This window comes from Lipotes vexillifer, unplaced genomic scaffold (genome assembly GCF_000442215.2).
Source record: "Lipotes vexillifer unplaced genomic scaffold, Lipotes_vexillifer_v1.1 scaffold470, whole genome shotgun sequence".
Taxonomy (NCBI): domain Eukaryota; kingdom Metazoa; phylum Chordata; class Mammalia; order Artiodactyla; family Lipotidae; genus Lipotes; species Lipotes vexillifer.
Genome location: NW_006799533.1, coordinates 1,686,690 through 1,703,547, shown reverse-complemented (window position 1 = coordinate 1,703,547; position 16,858 = coordinate 1,686,690). Strand labels below are relative to the sequence as shown.

Below are 16,858 nucleotides of genomic sequence, written 5' to 3'. Positions count from 1 at the left end.
GTTCAGCAGTTTTCTTCCCATTAAAGCTTATTAACCATATTATTTAAACTTACTAATATTAAGATATTAGTAATACAGTCAGATGTTTCTCTTAGAAAATAATTTTTTAAAACTCATGTTAAAAAGTATTGGTTATGTTATTATAAAGGACTTTTTTGACAGAGTGTTTCTGCTTATGTTCAATTTAACAAAATATAATTTATATACATTTCAGAGTTGCATGGAGTTATATATGCCTGTAACAGATTTCTTTATCTTTTTTTATTAGACAAGTAATAAAGTTGTTAAATATGGGTAAACCAAAAGAAGAAACTTGAAATAATCAGTAATCCTTTACCCGTAAACAATTACTTTTGGCACGTCCTGTGTGTGTGATTGTGCAGGTACGTGTGTGTGTGTAACCGTGCTGTGTACACTGCTTTTTTCTATATTAATATTATGAGTATCTTGTAATATATTGTCAAGTGCATACATAATTGCATTTATGAATATTTTTACTTAAGATGATATATAATAATGTTCTAATTGGTTATTCACTTGATACCCATTTTTAACCACATTATTTTATTTTTTTAAAATTTTAAAATTTTTAAAAAAATTATTAATTTAATTTATTTATTTTGGGCTGTGTTGGGTCTTTGTTGCTGCACACAGGCTTTCTCTAGGTGCAGAGATCTGGGGCTACTCTTCATTGCAGTGCGTGGGCTTCTCATTGTGGTGGCTTCTCTTGTGGAGCACGGGCTGTAGGCACACTGGCTCAGTAGTTGTGGCCCACGGGCTCTAGAGTGCAGGCTCAGTAGTTGTGGCACATGGGCTCAGTAGTTGCGGCGCACGGGCTTGGTTGCTCCGCAGCATGTGGGATCTTCCCGGACCAGGGCTCGAACCCATGTCCCCTGCATTGGCAGGCAGATTCTTAACCACTGCGCCACCAGGGAAGCCCTAATCACATTATTTTAAACTCAAAAGGATTATTATTTGTAATAACCTGGACCCTCACTAAGATGCTTTCCTTTGAGTTTCTGTTTTATAACTTTTGAAATAACTAGTTACTCCTCAAAAGGATAGAAGCATGTCCTACCTTATGGCAAATTCGACTTTATAGTAACTAAAATGAATAGAAACTTCCAATATATTTCTTGATTTTGACAAATGAAGGGGTTTGACTTATCAGTCTTTTGGGTTCCAACTCTAAAATTTGCTTATTTATATAACTTCCAGTGCATAATAACAAATTATGAGGATTAAAGGTTTGGTCCTAAAGACCTAGCTGGTATTTTTGTGATTGTATTATAGTTGAAAAACATTTTTACGTTTATAATTTGCCTAAGTGACACAATCCCTGATAAAAATTCAAAAACCACGAAAAGTTAACAGTCTTCCTCCCATCCTAGTCTCTCTGTCCCCCCCCCCCAGAAGTCACCAGTGCTTCATTCTAGAGAGTCATACGCATGTGTCATACACAGGTGTTTGCGTAAATATATTGTTTTTTCCTTTTTAAAGTATAAACTTGTAATATACTATGCATACAGAGTTCTGAAACTTGCTTTTTTTCACTTAATCTATGTGGGGAATTTTCATTAAGTCTAAGAGCACATTCTCTACCCCCCCACACCCCTGGAAGCAGGATGAATCTTCAATTCATGGCATCTTAGATGTTATCAAATACATAAAGAGTCTCCTGATTCTTTTTAATGACTGAGTTGTCATTCCTTGTGTGGATGTACATTTCCCTGTTGATGGACATTTAAATTGTTTCCTATCTTTCGCTTTTAAAAAACAACAATGAATGACCTAGTAGCATATCGTTGTCCACATGTGTGAATTTGTCTGTGGGATAAATTCCTAGAAGGGCGTTGATTGGATCAAAGGATTTGTGTGTTTATATTTTTGATAGATGATAATACATTGCCCTCCATAGCACTTGTCCTTCCAGTGATGTGTGCAAATGCTTATTTGCCCAACACGTCACCAGCACAATGTTATCAAACTTTTGGGCCATGCCAATCTCATGGATAAAAGGGGTATCTTGATGTTGTCTTAATTTACCTTTTTCTTATCATCAGTGACATTGGGCATCAATTAATGTGTTTAAGAGTCATTTGTAGTTCCTTTCCTGTGAACTTTCTATTAACAGTCTTTGCCCATTTATCTAATGGATTATAGGCTGTTTCCTTATTGATTTGTAAGAGTACTTTATATATTAAGGAGACATATACATTTGTCTCAGATGTGAGTTACAATTATTTTTCCCAGTCTGCCATCTTTGCCCTTGGTGGTTTTTGCCTTGAAGAATTTGTGTGCATGCATGTGTGTGGAGGGGAATCGATCAATCGTTTCCTCTAATGCTAATGGGTTTAATGTTTTTCTTAGAAAGACTTTCTCCACTCTGAAGTGATTTAAAAATTTTTCTTGTAATTTTTTTCTAGTTCTTTCATAAATTTTTAACTCAAATATTTGATCTATCCAGAATTTATTTTGGTACAATGTGTTAAGTATAATCTTACTTTGTTCCCGCCTGCCCCCAATGGGCAACCTAGGTGTCCCAGTGGCATTAATTGAGTCTCCATCCACACTTATTTTGCATCTGTTTGTGTTTTTTTCTGGATGTTTTTATTATTTAAAAATCATTTAAAAATTTATATGAGGGCTTCCCTGGTGGCGCAGTGGTTGAGAGTCCGCCTGCCGATGCGGGGGACAGGGGTTCGTGCCCCGGTCCGGGAATATCCCACATGCCGCGGAGCGGCTGGGCCAGTGAGCCATGGCCGCTAAGCCTGCGCGTCCGGAGCCTGTGCTCTGCGGCGGGAGGGGGCCCAACAGTGAGGCCCGCGTACCGCAAAAAAAAAAAAAAAAAAATTTATATGAGTGTTATACACAAATTCAGTCTGATGGTAAAAATTCACTCAATAGTGAGGTGTATAGTTTTGAAAAAGCAAAGTATATACTTTGCTTCTTTTTCACCCATTCCCTCACACTTTTTCTGAGATAACCATTGTTAACAGATCATTGAGTATTCCATTTAGACCTTTTTCTACTACTTATATGTGTATATGTGTATATATACACACATCTCTTTATCTATTTATAGATCTATCTCACGTATAGTTTGAGGGATATGGAGTTTATATCTATCTGATTACATTTTATGCAATATGCTGTCAATTGCTTTCTTCCCTACTAACCTTATGTCTTCGAGTTCCATGATAGTTCATGTAGCTCTACCTCACTGTTCTTTTTAACCCCTGCATGGATTTCATAGTATGAATGTATCACACTTGATTTAACCACTTCCCTATTGTTACATAGCTAGGTTGTTTGCAATTTTTTCCTAATTTTTATTTATTTATTTATTTATGGCTGTGTTGGGTCTTTGTTTCTGTGCGAGGGCTTTCTCTAGTTGCGGCAAGCGGGGGCCATTCTTCATCGCGGTGCGCAGGCCTCTCACTATCGCGGCCTCTCTTGCTGCGGAGCACAGGCTCCAGACGCGCAGGCTCAGTAGTTGTGGCTCACGGGCTTCGTTGCTCCACAACATGTGGGATCTTCCCAGACCAGGGCTTGAACCCGTGTCCCCTTGCATTGGCAGACAGATTCTCAACCACTGCGCCACCAGAGTGGCCCAATTTTTTCCTACTTTTAGCAAGGCTTATGAAGTGTGTAGCATTGCTTCTCTTTAACTTGTGATAAATCTAATTCTAAAATGTTTATTTATGTGATTGACTTACTATCGTGCAATTCATGGGGAAGAAAATCTGGACCACATTGAGTGTTATGTTATTAATATTTTGTGATGATCTTGTTTCTCTAGATAAAATTTGATGCTGGGACCCTCCTTCTTAGTACGCACCGTCTAATTTGGAGAGATCAGAAAAATCATGTAAGATCGAGTTTTTTGCTTCTGTTCTAGGTTTTATGTCACTGATTTTTTTTTTTCTTTCTGGCAAAACTATAAATACATGTGATAAATTTTTGTTTGCAGATGTCAGAATAGTGTGTTCCATATGGTCTCTCTGAATGGGGCACAGATAGAGGAGTTAGGGTCTGGTCCCTCATTCAACCCTAGCACAGTCTGCAGCTACTGTACAGAGAATCCTGGCGGCTCCTGGTTTTTAAGCACTAATCAGATTCTCCCTCACACTCAAGTGTCCCCATCAGTCAGGGGTCCTGAAAACAACCCGTTTGGAGGTCTGCTGAGAAGTGCAGGCTTCTACCTAGATGCTGAGATGAGCTGCCTCTCAGTCACTCAGCAAAAGGAGAACCCCCCCCCCGTTTTTGCATTTCTAGGAAGAGAGAACTCAGTGATATGTATAGACCTGATATCTTTATTCCAAAGAGCTTTACCTTGAATGTGTGTGTGTGTTTGTGTGTATTTGTGTGTAAATTTCTGTGTTGCCAGTAAATGAAGCAATCTTTTCTATGTTATTTTTTAAATTGCTGGCTGCCTCCCCCATGAAATTTTAATTCCGCAGGTAAACTATACACTGTACTGAGGCTCTTTGCATGTCACTAACTGCTGCAAATTCTGACTCTTTTTGCCCCCCAAGAACCAATTTTTCCCCCTCAGTGGTGATACTGGCCTGGTTGATGATGAATGCCTTAGAACTGGTAATGTTGCCTAATTCTTTTTAAAGAAATATAGATTCAAGAAAGAAATCTTTTCTGGAGGGGTAGGCGTCCTTAAACCATATGTTTATAAATTAAGTTAACCTTAGTATAATTTTTTTGATTATCATGTAAAGGAGCTAATATCAAAACCCTTAGACCTATTATTAATAATAATTAATAATAAAGGGAAGCCACCTTAGTATTTTCTGTTAAAAATTAATTGTGGGTGGGTGAGTGAAATATAGAAAATTATAAAGAGGAAAAATCAGCTCTATAACACACTCTTTAAAGTCGTTTTGATTTACCTGCTCTATTTTCTGTTTTCCATATAAGAATATATTATATGTAAACAGTTTTCATATAAATACTACTGTTTAAAAGATATAGCTCCTGTAAAAACAAAGGTAGTGACAGCTGCTTTTAAACCTCTTATGTTCTTCCATGCAGCAAAATGCTACCACAGTATTGTCTTCATTCAGTTTTTCCTTAAGTTTATTTAAGGAATAAAATAACATTATTATTTTCTATTGTTATAATTACTAAGGACCTTAAAGGCATGTGGCACCCCATTAAATCTATAAAACAAGGATTTCTGACAAGTCTTACGGATCGTGTTTTCTTTTGATTCCCTCCCAGGAATGCTGCATGGCCATTCCTCTTTCCCAAATCGTGTTCATTGAAGAACAGGCAGCTGGAATTGGGAAAAGGTAAGGTCTGTATATTACAGTTTTTATGCACAAAATCGTTTCCAGTCAAGCTGTCCTTGTTAACTTGGTTGAGTCATTGCTCAGTCAGTCATGGCCGTGACTGTGTGTGTGCAAGTGAATCAGATGATTGTGTTTGTTGGTCAGAGCTCCCCTAAGAAGGTATTGTCCTGGGGGAGGAAGGAAGTAGGTGAGGGAGATTAAGAAGCACAAACTTCCAGTTACAAAATAAATGCGTCTTGGGTATGAAAGGTACAGTGTGGGGAATATGGTCAGTAACTAAGTAATAGCTTTGTATGTTGACATAGCGTACCTAGACTTATCATGGGATCATTTTGAAATGTATAGAAATATAGAATCACTCTGTTGTGTAACAGAAATTAACATAGTATTGTAGGTCAGTTATACTTCAAAAAGAAACAACCAAAGTCATGGAAAAAGAGATGGGAATTGTGGTAGCCAGAGGTGGGGTGTGGGGGGCAGGGAAAATTGGAGGAAGGTGGTCAAAAGGCACAAACTTTCAGAATTAAGATAAATAAGCAATAGGGATGTGATGTATTGAAGACAACATGATAAATGTAATTAACACCGCTGTACGTTATCTATGATAGTTATCAAGAGAGTAAATCCTAAGAGTTCCCATCACAAGGAAGAAAAAAATTTTTTTTCTATTTCTTTAATTTTGTATTGAATGTTCACTAAATTTACTCTGGTAATCATTTCATGATGTATGTAAGTCAAATCATTATGCTGTACACCTTAAACTCATACAGTGCCATATGTCAATTATATCTCAAAACTGGGGAAAAATATGTTTAAAAAAAAAGAAGGTAGGGCTTTCCTGGTGGTGCAGTGATTGAAAGTCCGCCTGCCGATGCAGGGGACACGGGTTCGTGCCCTGGTCCGGGAAGATCCCACATGCCGCGGAGCGGCTGGGCCCGTGGGCCATGGCCGCTGAGCCTGTGTGTCCGGAGCCTGTGCTCCGCAGCAGGAGAGGCCACAACAGTGAGAGGCCCACGTACAGCAAAAAATAATAATAATAATAAAATAAAAGAAGGTATTATCCTACTTTAAACTCATTGATAAATGGAAGTCATTCTTAAAGCATCCATCAAGTACTAAAGTTGCTGTAATATCCTCAGGTCATAATAAATAAGTGTGGGCTGGCTGTCACTGTATATATTTCCACAGACATTTGCTTTTTTTTTGGGGGGGGGCATGCCGCGCGGCTTGCGGGATCTTAGTCCCCCAACCAGGGATTGAACCCAGGCCCTCAGTAGTGGAAGCACAGAGTCCCAACCACTGGACCACCAGGGAAGTCCCCAGTCATTTGCTTTTCTGTGTCTGTGTATGTATCATTAAGTACTTGAAATCATAAATGACCCATCTGAGAAAAATACTTGACTTGGCTCCTGTTTTTAGTTGACCGTAAAGTTTCTCAACTTCGACTTTTTCAGATATCAGTGTTGAATAGAGTATCACAAGAGTTATTGTCCAAACAGGGACATTTCTTAGAGTAATAAGGGACACTGCTTATAATTAGATCAGGCAAGCATAAAAGTGGACTGTCCCAGGCAGACCAGGAGATGTGCTCACCTTGGTTTAAAGCCACAGGTTAAAACGTTTCTGTTTATTCAAGTATATAAAACATTTTGGCTTTATACTTTACATGCATGTGATTGAGGGCAACTTATGAACAAATATTGCTGATAAGGAATTTTTTTCCATGTGGGCTTATCTTCAGCTTTAATGTAGTTAAATCCTTCAGTAGAAGTGAAACAAATGTTAAACTTCCCTGGAGATGCAGTGCATCCTTAATTATAATGTTGTAGCTAGCATAAAAGATTGCTTATTTGACATAAAAGAAACTAACCAATATTTTGAAGAGATTAACAAGGCATAGATTTTTAGAGTAGGCTATTTCTCTGATTTATATTTTCCACCTTGTCAGTTTTCTCCATCTTATTGAGTTTTTTCTCTTTTTTTGGTATGATCGACAATAGAACATTATATCAGTTTCAGGTGTGCAGCATAGTGATACCTAGTATTCGTATATACTGCTTTATATATTGCTTTCCTTATTAAGTTCTACAAACTTGGGCTTCCCTGGTGGCACAGTGGTTAAGAATCTGCCTGCCAATGCAGGGGACATGGGTTTGAGCCCTGGTCTGGGAAGATCCCACATACCATGGAGCAACTAAGCCCGTGTGCCACAACTACTGAAGTCCGCACGCCTAGACCCCGTGCTCTGCAACAAGAGAAGCCACCGCAATGAGAAGCCCGGGCACCGCAATGAAGAGTAGCCCCCGCTCGCCGCAACTAGAGAAAGCCTGCGCGCAGCAATGAAGACCCAATGCAACCAAAAATAATAATAATAATTAATTTTAAAAAATCATATTAAAAAATGACCATTTAAATAAAAAAAAAAAGTTCTGCAAACTTTAAGGTGTTCCAGATCATTTGACTTTTTCTCTGCTGTGTTCCAAGGAAATCTAAACTCTATAACAAAAATAGTTAAATATTTACCTTCACATTAGTGTCTATTTTTAAACATCTCCAGTGAGGAGGAATTCGATAATATGCCAGGTTGACTTTTCTCAAATATTCTCTTTAGCTCCCAGCTCCTCCTCTCAGATAGTTACCATATCTCATTGAGTCAAAGATGTATGTACATTTTCACCTTTTAACATCTCTGTACCCAAGATGCTTCTTTGAATTGGTGGATCTTAAACTTGGTGAAATGTGGTAATTGAATCACCCAAGAAGTGAATATATGAAAAAATTAGCATGGATCTTTTTATTCTGACTTTGGGATGTTTAAACTTAATTTTGTATCATCTTTCAGCTTTTCATTGGGTTTCCTTTGACAAATTCTGATAGTTAGGGCTCAGGTTTTTTAGTTTTAAAGAGTGTATGATGCTTTTGCTTAGTCACCTGATCCTAATTGTCATAGGTTTATTGTTTGTCTGACAGTTCATTTCACACAGTCCCATGATTCTGCTTACACAGTCTTATTTGCTCACTTCACTTAAAGATGTTCATCACAAAGGAACCAATGAAGAGTCCGTAAAAAAAAAAAAAAAAAAAAAAGAGTCCGTACAAGCCTGGCTCCAGTTCACTAAACCAAAGCATTTGTTACATCAAGGAGGCCCCACATGTGGTGTTTTAATTTTAGGGTGATATTTAGGCAACTATATGGGCCTAAACAAAGTAATATTGAGTAATAGGTGTATCTATAATGTGGTCATAAAGAAAAAGCTCTAAGCTAGGTATGCAAGATACTCCGAGTTTTTAGTTTTGCTAATATTTATAGAAGATTGTTTATTGAGCTGGTTGGGAAAAAAAGACTTATAAAACTCAACAAATGTAATGGTATTTTGATGGCATAGAAGAGAATAGTAGTCATAAAGATCATGGTAGTTTGTGATCCTGGAACAGCAGCGTTTTGAGAATTGTTTTTGCTGTGGGATATCTCTCTAGATCATGCTGCTGACTGAGTGGCGTTTTCCAAAAATGACCCTGTAGAATGTTGGTTTTGGATGGAGTTTTAATAAAATGTCAGCTGGCCAGGTTTACACAGATAAGTTTTCACATTTTGTTTTCAAATGAGTAAGGTTGTATGCTTTGGCAGAAATTATAGGCCCCCTGGTAGCCTTTGGGGATGACTCTGTAGATGGAAAACCTAATCATAAACCAATATCATAAACTACCCCAAATTCTGCAAATTTATTTTGAACTTACTTCCTAAAACCACATTTTTATTTAGTCTATGGCGCTAGTAATTTGAATTTTTTGGTTCACAGCTTATAGATTTTAAGTAGAGATATTTTTGAAAGGTTCATTTAATACTGAATTGATACAGACCTTAAAAGGATTCCTTTCAGGACGTTGTTTGTTTCTACACGAATTTTAAGTGATCTGAAATATATTAAAAGTTATGAAAATAGAATTAGTGATTTTTAAAAAACAATTAAATACATTACATTTGCTCTTTCTTTAGTGCCAAAATAGTGGTTCATCTTCACCCAGCTCCTTCTAACAAAGAACCTGGCCCATTCCAGAGTAGTAAGAACTCCTACATCAAGCTGTCCTTCAAAGAACACGGCCAGATTGAGGTAAGTTTCTTTATGAATACAATCAGACTAGAAATGTGTACTTGTATTTTTGTTGTTGTTTGTTAATAGGATGGCAGGCAATATTGTTCAGCATACCTGTTTTCACAATAAAATTTTACAATAAAATTTTTATGATATCTTAAGTCTTATCAGTGGAGAATACGAAGTTTAGGTTTCAGTGGGAATGGGAGGCAGGAGGATGTAGTCACAGGCAAGAGTGGAGGCTGGAAACAGGCTAAGTCACCACGCTAGGTAGGCTACTAGTTAAGTGTTCAGTGTTATTGTTTGGATAAAAGGACAGAGTATAATGCAGTGACATGTTTAACTGCCTCAGCATCTGAAAGTTCACCAGCCTTACATCAGGCAGTCTATCTTTATTAACTCCATACAAATCTAATCGCTTAAGTTCTTATTCCATAGTATCATGGTTCATATGTTCTGATTAATAAGTTGCTATGTAAGTATTCTTTAGACATTTATAAGTGTGTGTTTATCTCCCCATCGAGATCATAAATGATTTATGTTCTTTTTCTCTATAGCACCTGACTCAGTGTTCCTTGCACAGCAGGCACTGAGCAAATTTAAGTGACTAACTGAAGTCATTCTCACTGTAGCTGAAAAATATAGCTGATTTTTTTTTTTTTATGAGCGTAGGCATGTTTTGGCCCTAATATCTGGCCTCACATTTTAACTAGACAAATTATTCTCAGCTTCCTTCATGGATAACGGTTGTGTATTTTTCTTGGCACTGTGTCTGTTTCGCTACAGATTGAAAACAATCCACACATGCAGGATTGTTTAAAGTAAGTCTATTTACTTCATTGTCACTCATCTCTTTGTTGAGAATAGTTCACTTCATGTAGAAGGTCAGTTCCTTCTTTTTTTTTCCCCCTTTGTGCTTTCTGAAGTTGACCCAAGGAAAGAACTTCCTTTGATTTCCTTTGATGTCTCTGAGAATTCTAGGCTTGTTGCAAATGACCAAACAGACTTCCAACTAAAGAAATGTTAAGTAATGATTTGTACAAGGATGTCACAGCCTGACTGACTCACTTAAAGTGTATGCATGTGCATAACAGTTTTACAGGCGTTTATCAGAGGAAATGACACAGAGAAGATGGGAGAATATGCCAGTTTCCCAGTCGTTGCAAGCAAATAGAGGACCCCAGGTATTTTTTCAGCTGTTTCCTAATCCAGTATTTTCAGCTCTGTACTTGCATCTTCGTTAAGGGAAAAGAGTCCTATGATTATAGAACTTGCCAGAAACAAAATAATGATTTTCTAATTCAAAGCTGATTTTCACAGAACTTAATTTAGAGCTCTATAGATGGTAGACACTTAGTAATAATACATGACTACTTACCAGGGTAATTTCAGGGTGGCCGAAGTCAGATTCCCCTTCTGCATTCTGTTCTTTATAATTAGTGTGGCATCTGAGAGAACAGACAGTACCACTGGGTGACATTTTCCAAGCCAGTCTAATTAACCACCAACGTGGACAGACACTCAAATGTATAAAAGTAGCTTGTATAATAACTGTCAAGTACCAGAATTTTACCTATAATTTTTTGCACATTTGAGACCATATTAAGTATCTGATACCTATATAATAGCTTGCCAAAGAACAAAAATGAAGAGGAAATTTAATTTATATCTAAAATACAGAGTAAAATGTACCATCTCTTGTTATGTTCAGTTTTTCTGTATAATGATTTGAAGGTCATTATGTATGGCAATAAACCGACAAATATTTTGAAAGGAAACTGAATGTAACTGTGTGCTGTTTTCTTGGGTTCTTTGTGGGTTCTCTCCCACCACTGAAAACACAATATAGTGGGTTACAAAAGATTGTGTCCTTCCTATTTTCTACTTTTGTTTTTCAGCCAGGAAGAATAAGGGCTGTAGGAATTGTAGGTATTGAAAGGAAACTGGAAGAAAAAAGAAAAGAAACTGACAAAAACATTTCTGAGGTAATTCTTACGCAAGTTCCGGTCAGCTGTCTTTTCCAGCCATCTTTCTTATTCTTTTGGATACAGCTGTGAGTAACTCCGTTCTGTGTATTGGAATATATTTAGTTTGCCTGGAGCCACACAGTCTCTTTTTCCATTTAAGGAGTCTACTTCAGGTTGGCATAATTTAGCCCAAATGTGTTTTAAAAATCTTTTCCAGAAAGGAATTAAAAAGAAATGCAAATTTGTTTTCTGTGAGGTTAGAAAACGTCATGAATTATTGTGTGTAAATTTTAAAGTCTAGATGGGATTGATTGGAGGGTCCTCCTAATGAATTCAAGGTCCTATGTATAATTATTTTGGATGTTTGGTTAACTTAGTTGAGGGGAAAATGCTGTTCTGCGGCCCTTGACTCTGGCCGGACACTACACAGTTTTATGCTGATGACCACTTGGGGACCAGGCACAGGGGTAGTAAGAATGGCTCAAACCAGCTTATCACTTCTCCTAGGAGAGCATCCCTGAGCTTGTACTTTACAGTGTTTCTGAAACCTCATCCTATATGAGGAGATTCAAATGAAGGGGAAAGAACTCTAGTTAAGGGGCTTCCCTGGTGGCACAGTGGTTGAGAATCTGCCTGCCAATGCAGGGAACACGGGTTTGAGCCCTAGTCAGGGAAGATCCCACATGCCGTGGAGCAACTGGGCCCGTGAGCCACAACTGCTGAGCCTGCGCATCTGGAGCCTGTGCTCCACAACAAGAGAGGCCGCGACAGTGAGATGCCCGCGCACCGCGATGAAGAGTGGCCCCCGCTCGCCGCAACTAGAGAAAGCCCTCGCACAGAAACGAAGACCCAACACAGCCAAATAAATAAATAAAATTAAAAAAAAAAATAGAACTCTAGTTAAGAAAATGAGTTATACTTTAGATTTTGGCAGTTAATACATCTAAACATATCAGTTTTCCCGTGTTTATATGGAAATGGTCTTGGATTTTTATGAAATGATTTTATGAAGTAATTTTTTAGTTCTTACAATAGTTTGTAAGTAAAATTCCATTGATTAGTGCTGCTCATAGAATGTCCAAGATTTATCTCAATCAAATAAAGTCTAAACTGCAAATAGTTACTGAATACCTGTATTAGTCAAGGTTCTCCAGAGAAACAGAACAAATAGGGGATATATTCTTCTGGATACAGCTGTGGATATCTTTTGGATATCTATATGTGGTTATCGATACATAGATATAGATATGCTGATATCTTTATCTCTCTATATATAGGTATATTGTCCTATATATACACAATGAGATTTATTATAAAGAAGTGCCTCATGTGATTGTGGGAAGCTGCCAGTTGGTGACCCAGGAAAGCTGGTGATAGAATTGCTAACCGGAGTGTGAAGGCCTAAGAACCAGGAGCCCTGGTGGTGTTAAGTCCCAGTCCAAGGGCAGGGTAAGACTGATGTCTTAGCTCGTCAGTCAGGCAGAGAACTTTCTGTTCCATTAGGCTCTCCAGAGGGCAATTCAGGAGGGCGATCTGAATGTAACTGTTCAGCTCATCCTGCAGATTCGGATGCTAACCTCATGTGGAAACAGCCTCACACACCCACTCAGAATAACGCTTGAGCAGACACCTGGGCACCCCCCAATCTAGTCAAGTTGACACGTAAAATTAACCATCATAATAGCCATATCTGGGCCCACTAACTGAATATGGATTCTTGTTGAAGGACCAAGGGCATTTGACCTATTAAGTGCTGTGGTCTAGGTTTTGCTGAGGGCATGTTTATGGTAAAGTTGTGTGTGTTCCTTGGTCCTTTGTATTTCCTGCACATTAGCAGCTGGATCCAGAGGCTTGTTCAGACTTGTGTTTGAGCCCTTTGTTGAGACTAGAGGTGACACTGTGTTCATCACGTCTCTTTTTATCATGTTAGCGGCTGTCAGTGTTCAGTGCATAGATCTTTGGGTCACTGTTGGTTGCAAATGGTGGTACTCTGTGATTTATTTTTCATTTATTTGTTGGGACACTTTGTAAAGAGATGCTTCCCTTCATTATTGTTTGGCTACTCAGTGATATGGCTCCTATAAGGAATGCAGAACGTGTGCCGTTTCCTTTATTATCAGGATGATAAATTGGTTCCTTATCATCCTCCCGAGGTGACTAATTAGGTTTTTTCACGTATTATTATGAATTCATACAGTTAAACATATTTGATGATTTCAGTCAGTTGCAATTATTATCCTAGTTAAAGCTCAAATTGTCCCATCTTTGGCCAGTGGGAGCCTCTTCAGTTTGGCTCCTGAGTGGTTTTGATGTGACCTGGTGGACTTTGAGAGCTTCCTTACTGCCTGGTGTTGACAGAAGTTCCAGGACCATCTTGTATATTTCCTGCTCCGGATCTGGAATCAACCATTATCTGAGAAGCTCTGGTTTCTTTTAGTGGGAAATGGTATTCCATAACCACAATCTGCCTGCTAGGAATTTGCATCCCTCTCGGGTTGATCTTTATTTCTAGGACTTTTCAGTGGAAAGAGCTAGGATTTTTTTTTTTTTTCTTCTAATAAAGGTGCCTCATGAGGTCACACTGATGCTTCCTATTCAAATTCGGGACTACACTAGCGAATAATGACTAAAACAATTAAAAAGGATTTTTTGTGTATGTTCTCCCTTTTCTTCCCACGTGTAAAACATAGGTGTGCTGTATCTACACTATCTGAGCGTTCAGCCACCATGTACCCTCTTCCCCTCTAGCTGTCATTTAGTCTCATTTGTACAAGTAACTGTGTGATACCACCAGTCTTTACATTCACCTCCCTCCATTCATTTTGGCTGTCTGGAGCTCATCCTCTAGTAGATGTTTCAGAAAGTGCTCATGGGAACAATATTCCCTGAGTTCTGGCATCTTGGTATTTGGATTGTTATTCTCAGGTATGCAGTATGCTTTCAGTATTTGGTTTCAGATATGTTTTCTTTTAATTTCAGAGAAGTTTTTCTCTAAATTTCAATAATTGCTTAGATTTTTTTTTTTTCTTCTGAGACTCCTATTAGCTGTATGTTGCAGCTCTACGGCCTATCTCCACTCTGTGACTTTCTTTCAAATCCTTTTTATCTTTTCCTTCGTTTCTTTTTTATTTTAGAAAAATTTCCTTCTTCACCTGTTGTTTCTCTTAAGATATTATCTATTGTGTTTATTCCTCTTGTGTTTGTCTAGTATAGTCTTTCTTTCAGAAATGATTAAAAAATTTCTTTTTTTTTTTTGCGGTACGCGGGCTTCTCACTGCTGTGGCCTCTCCCATTGCGGAGCACAGGCTCTGGACGCGCAGGCTTAGCGGCCATGGCTCACGGGCCCAGCCGCTCCGCGGCATGTGGGATCTTCCCAGACCGGGGCACAAACCCGTGTCCCCTGCATCGGCAGGCGGACTCTCAACCACTGCGCCACCAGGGAAGCCCTAAAAAAATTCTTTGCTGAGTCCTGTCACCTCATTTCTGATTTATATTGCCCTTTCACAGCTTCTCTCATTTTATTAACACCTATTAGCTCATTTTGAAATAAAAGGTAAACTTTTGATGTGATCTATGAGTATGTCCTTCTGGCGTGCTTTCATTATCTATAATGTTATTCTGCTGTTGATTTTCTTTTTTCTTGTAATAACTCTGTGTGGGATTTGACCTTGATACTTGCTCTTGCTAATTTTCGTGTGAAATTGGTTTTCTTGAACTTCCAGAGGAAGGCCTAGTTCAGGGAGGCTCTTCTCATTCCACAAGCTCACTCTTCTGCTGTGTGCATGCAGCGTGAAAAAAGGGAGGTGGCTTGCTGTCTGTGATTTCCTGACCCCGCCCCCATCCCCTGTTCTCAACTGGACCTTGTCCCCTTCCTCTGTTATCTCTACCTTGCTCAGTTGCTGATTCCTGTCTCAGTAGTTTCTCCCCAGCGTTGGCTCCTGTCCTGGAAGGGAAGCCAGGAGGTTCACTTTCAAGGGCTGTTTACAGGCCCTTCCTGAGGACCCCTTGTACCCACTTCCTATTGAAGTGGGCAAAGCCCTACCCGTTTTAGTTACTGTCCTCAAGTTGGCCCGTCTGCTTTCAAGGGACTCCTGTGGGCTCTTTCAGGGGCTCTTCTTCTCAGACCTATCAGTTGCCCTGTTGCCTCCCTTTTCTTTTTCCTGCCTCAGTGCTGATATCATGCAGGTCTTGTGGCCCTTGCTGGTTTGTCCCCACTTGCTTGTACCTTGGGGGTTTTGTGGATATCTTGTCACTTAGTTTTTTAGTATATGCTGCCTGTGGGGTTTTGGTCTTGAGATCTAGTTGCCCCATTTTTATGTCGGGATTTGGAGAGATTCAAAACCTATGCTGCCATAGCCACCACCTTCCCAGAATCCTCTATTCCCATAGAATTCCAGCATCTTAGCATTAGAGGGGTTCTAACTATCCAGAAAAGGAATCATCTCAGGGCTAGTGACTAGATATGGAGCCAGGGTTATGAGAACTCAGGTTTACTGATTTGCAGATAAGTGTGGTCTGCTACATCATGGCCGCTCACTGCCACCCAGAAGGCGCTGTCCTCTTTCAGTGACTTTCGTAGTCATCCTTCTGTGTGACACTTTTGGAGATGGCATGGAGCAGTGAGCTAATTTTGCATTATTAGTGTTTCTTTTTCTGAATGTTGCCATACTAACTTGGTGTTCAAAATAACGTTTTTCATAATTTATGAAATGTTATTCTGTTTCAGTGTAATTTTCACGGAGTTGTGTAGGTCAAAGGAGTGTACACAAGCATTGGGCTCTCGTGCAGGTCATTGATTTATTCAGCAGATGGTCCTTGCTCTCTGTGTGAGCCCTGCATCAGATGTTTTGGATTTGTTGTAGTGCGCCAGACAGACAGGCAAGTAGGCGCTCGCTACAAGGTGAGAAATGCCATGTTAGGAGAAAATAGTGGCTGCAACAGGAACACAAAGCATGGCCCCTGACTTCTAATGGGGTCAGGGAGGGCTTGTGAGCAGAAGTAATGGAAGTCAGGGCCTGAAAGTTGAGCAGGCACTAGCAGATGACCAGTAGGGATAAGAGGATCCAGGTAGAGGGAACGGAATATGCAAAGTACAGAATGAAGAATATTGAAACAGAAAATTCAAGAATGTATTAACAGTTACCGAAGCTAATCACCAAAGTAATGACTGAAAGTCAGTAAGAAAAAAATGCTATAAATTGGCTTAGGAGAGTATCCCATGGTTTTAAAGCAGATGCCGTTTTCTTTCAACCATGGAGTGGAAATTTAACTATGAATGAGGTAGAGGGATAGAAGGTTCTATAAACTGGCAGATAAAATAATAGGATGGGCACATGTGTCTGTTTTGCATTTGTACATATATTGCTTTAATTTTTTTTGTGGGTAGTTTTTTTTTTTTTTTTTTCGGTACGCAGGTCTCTCACTGTTGTGGCCTCTCCCGCTGCGGAGCACAGGCTCCGGACGCGCAGGCTCAGTGGCCATGGCTCACAGG

At 39.0% G+C, this 16,858-nt stretch overlaps 1 protein-coding gene across 2 annotated transcripts in view; it reads left to right on the top strand.

Moving 5' to 3' along the window:
• Positions 1–16,858, top strand: part of VPS36 (vacuolar protein sorting 36 homolog) — a 30,239-nt gene that overhangs the window by 4,675 nt on the left and 8,706 nt on the right. For both annotated transcript variants that reach the window (XM_007471677.1, XM_007471678.1), the window contains exons 2-6: positions 3,803–3,871; positions 5,236–5,306; positions 9,304–9,418; positions 10,495–10,584; positions 11,299–11,385. In XM_007471677.1, coding sequence (XP_007471739.1) covers positions 3,803–3,871; positions 5,236–5,306; positions 9,304–9,418; positions 10,495–10,584; positions 11,299–11,385 — 432 coding nt within the window. The remainder of the gene's footprint in view (positions 1–3,802; positions 3,872–5,235; positions 5,307–9,303; positions 9,419–10,494; positions 10,585–11,298; positions 11,386–16,858) is intronic.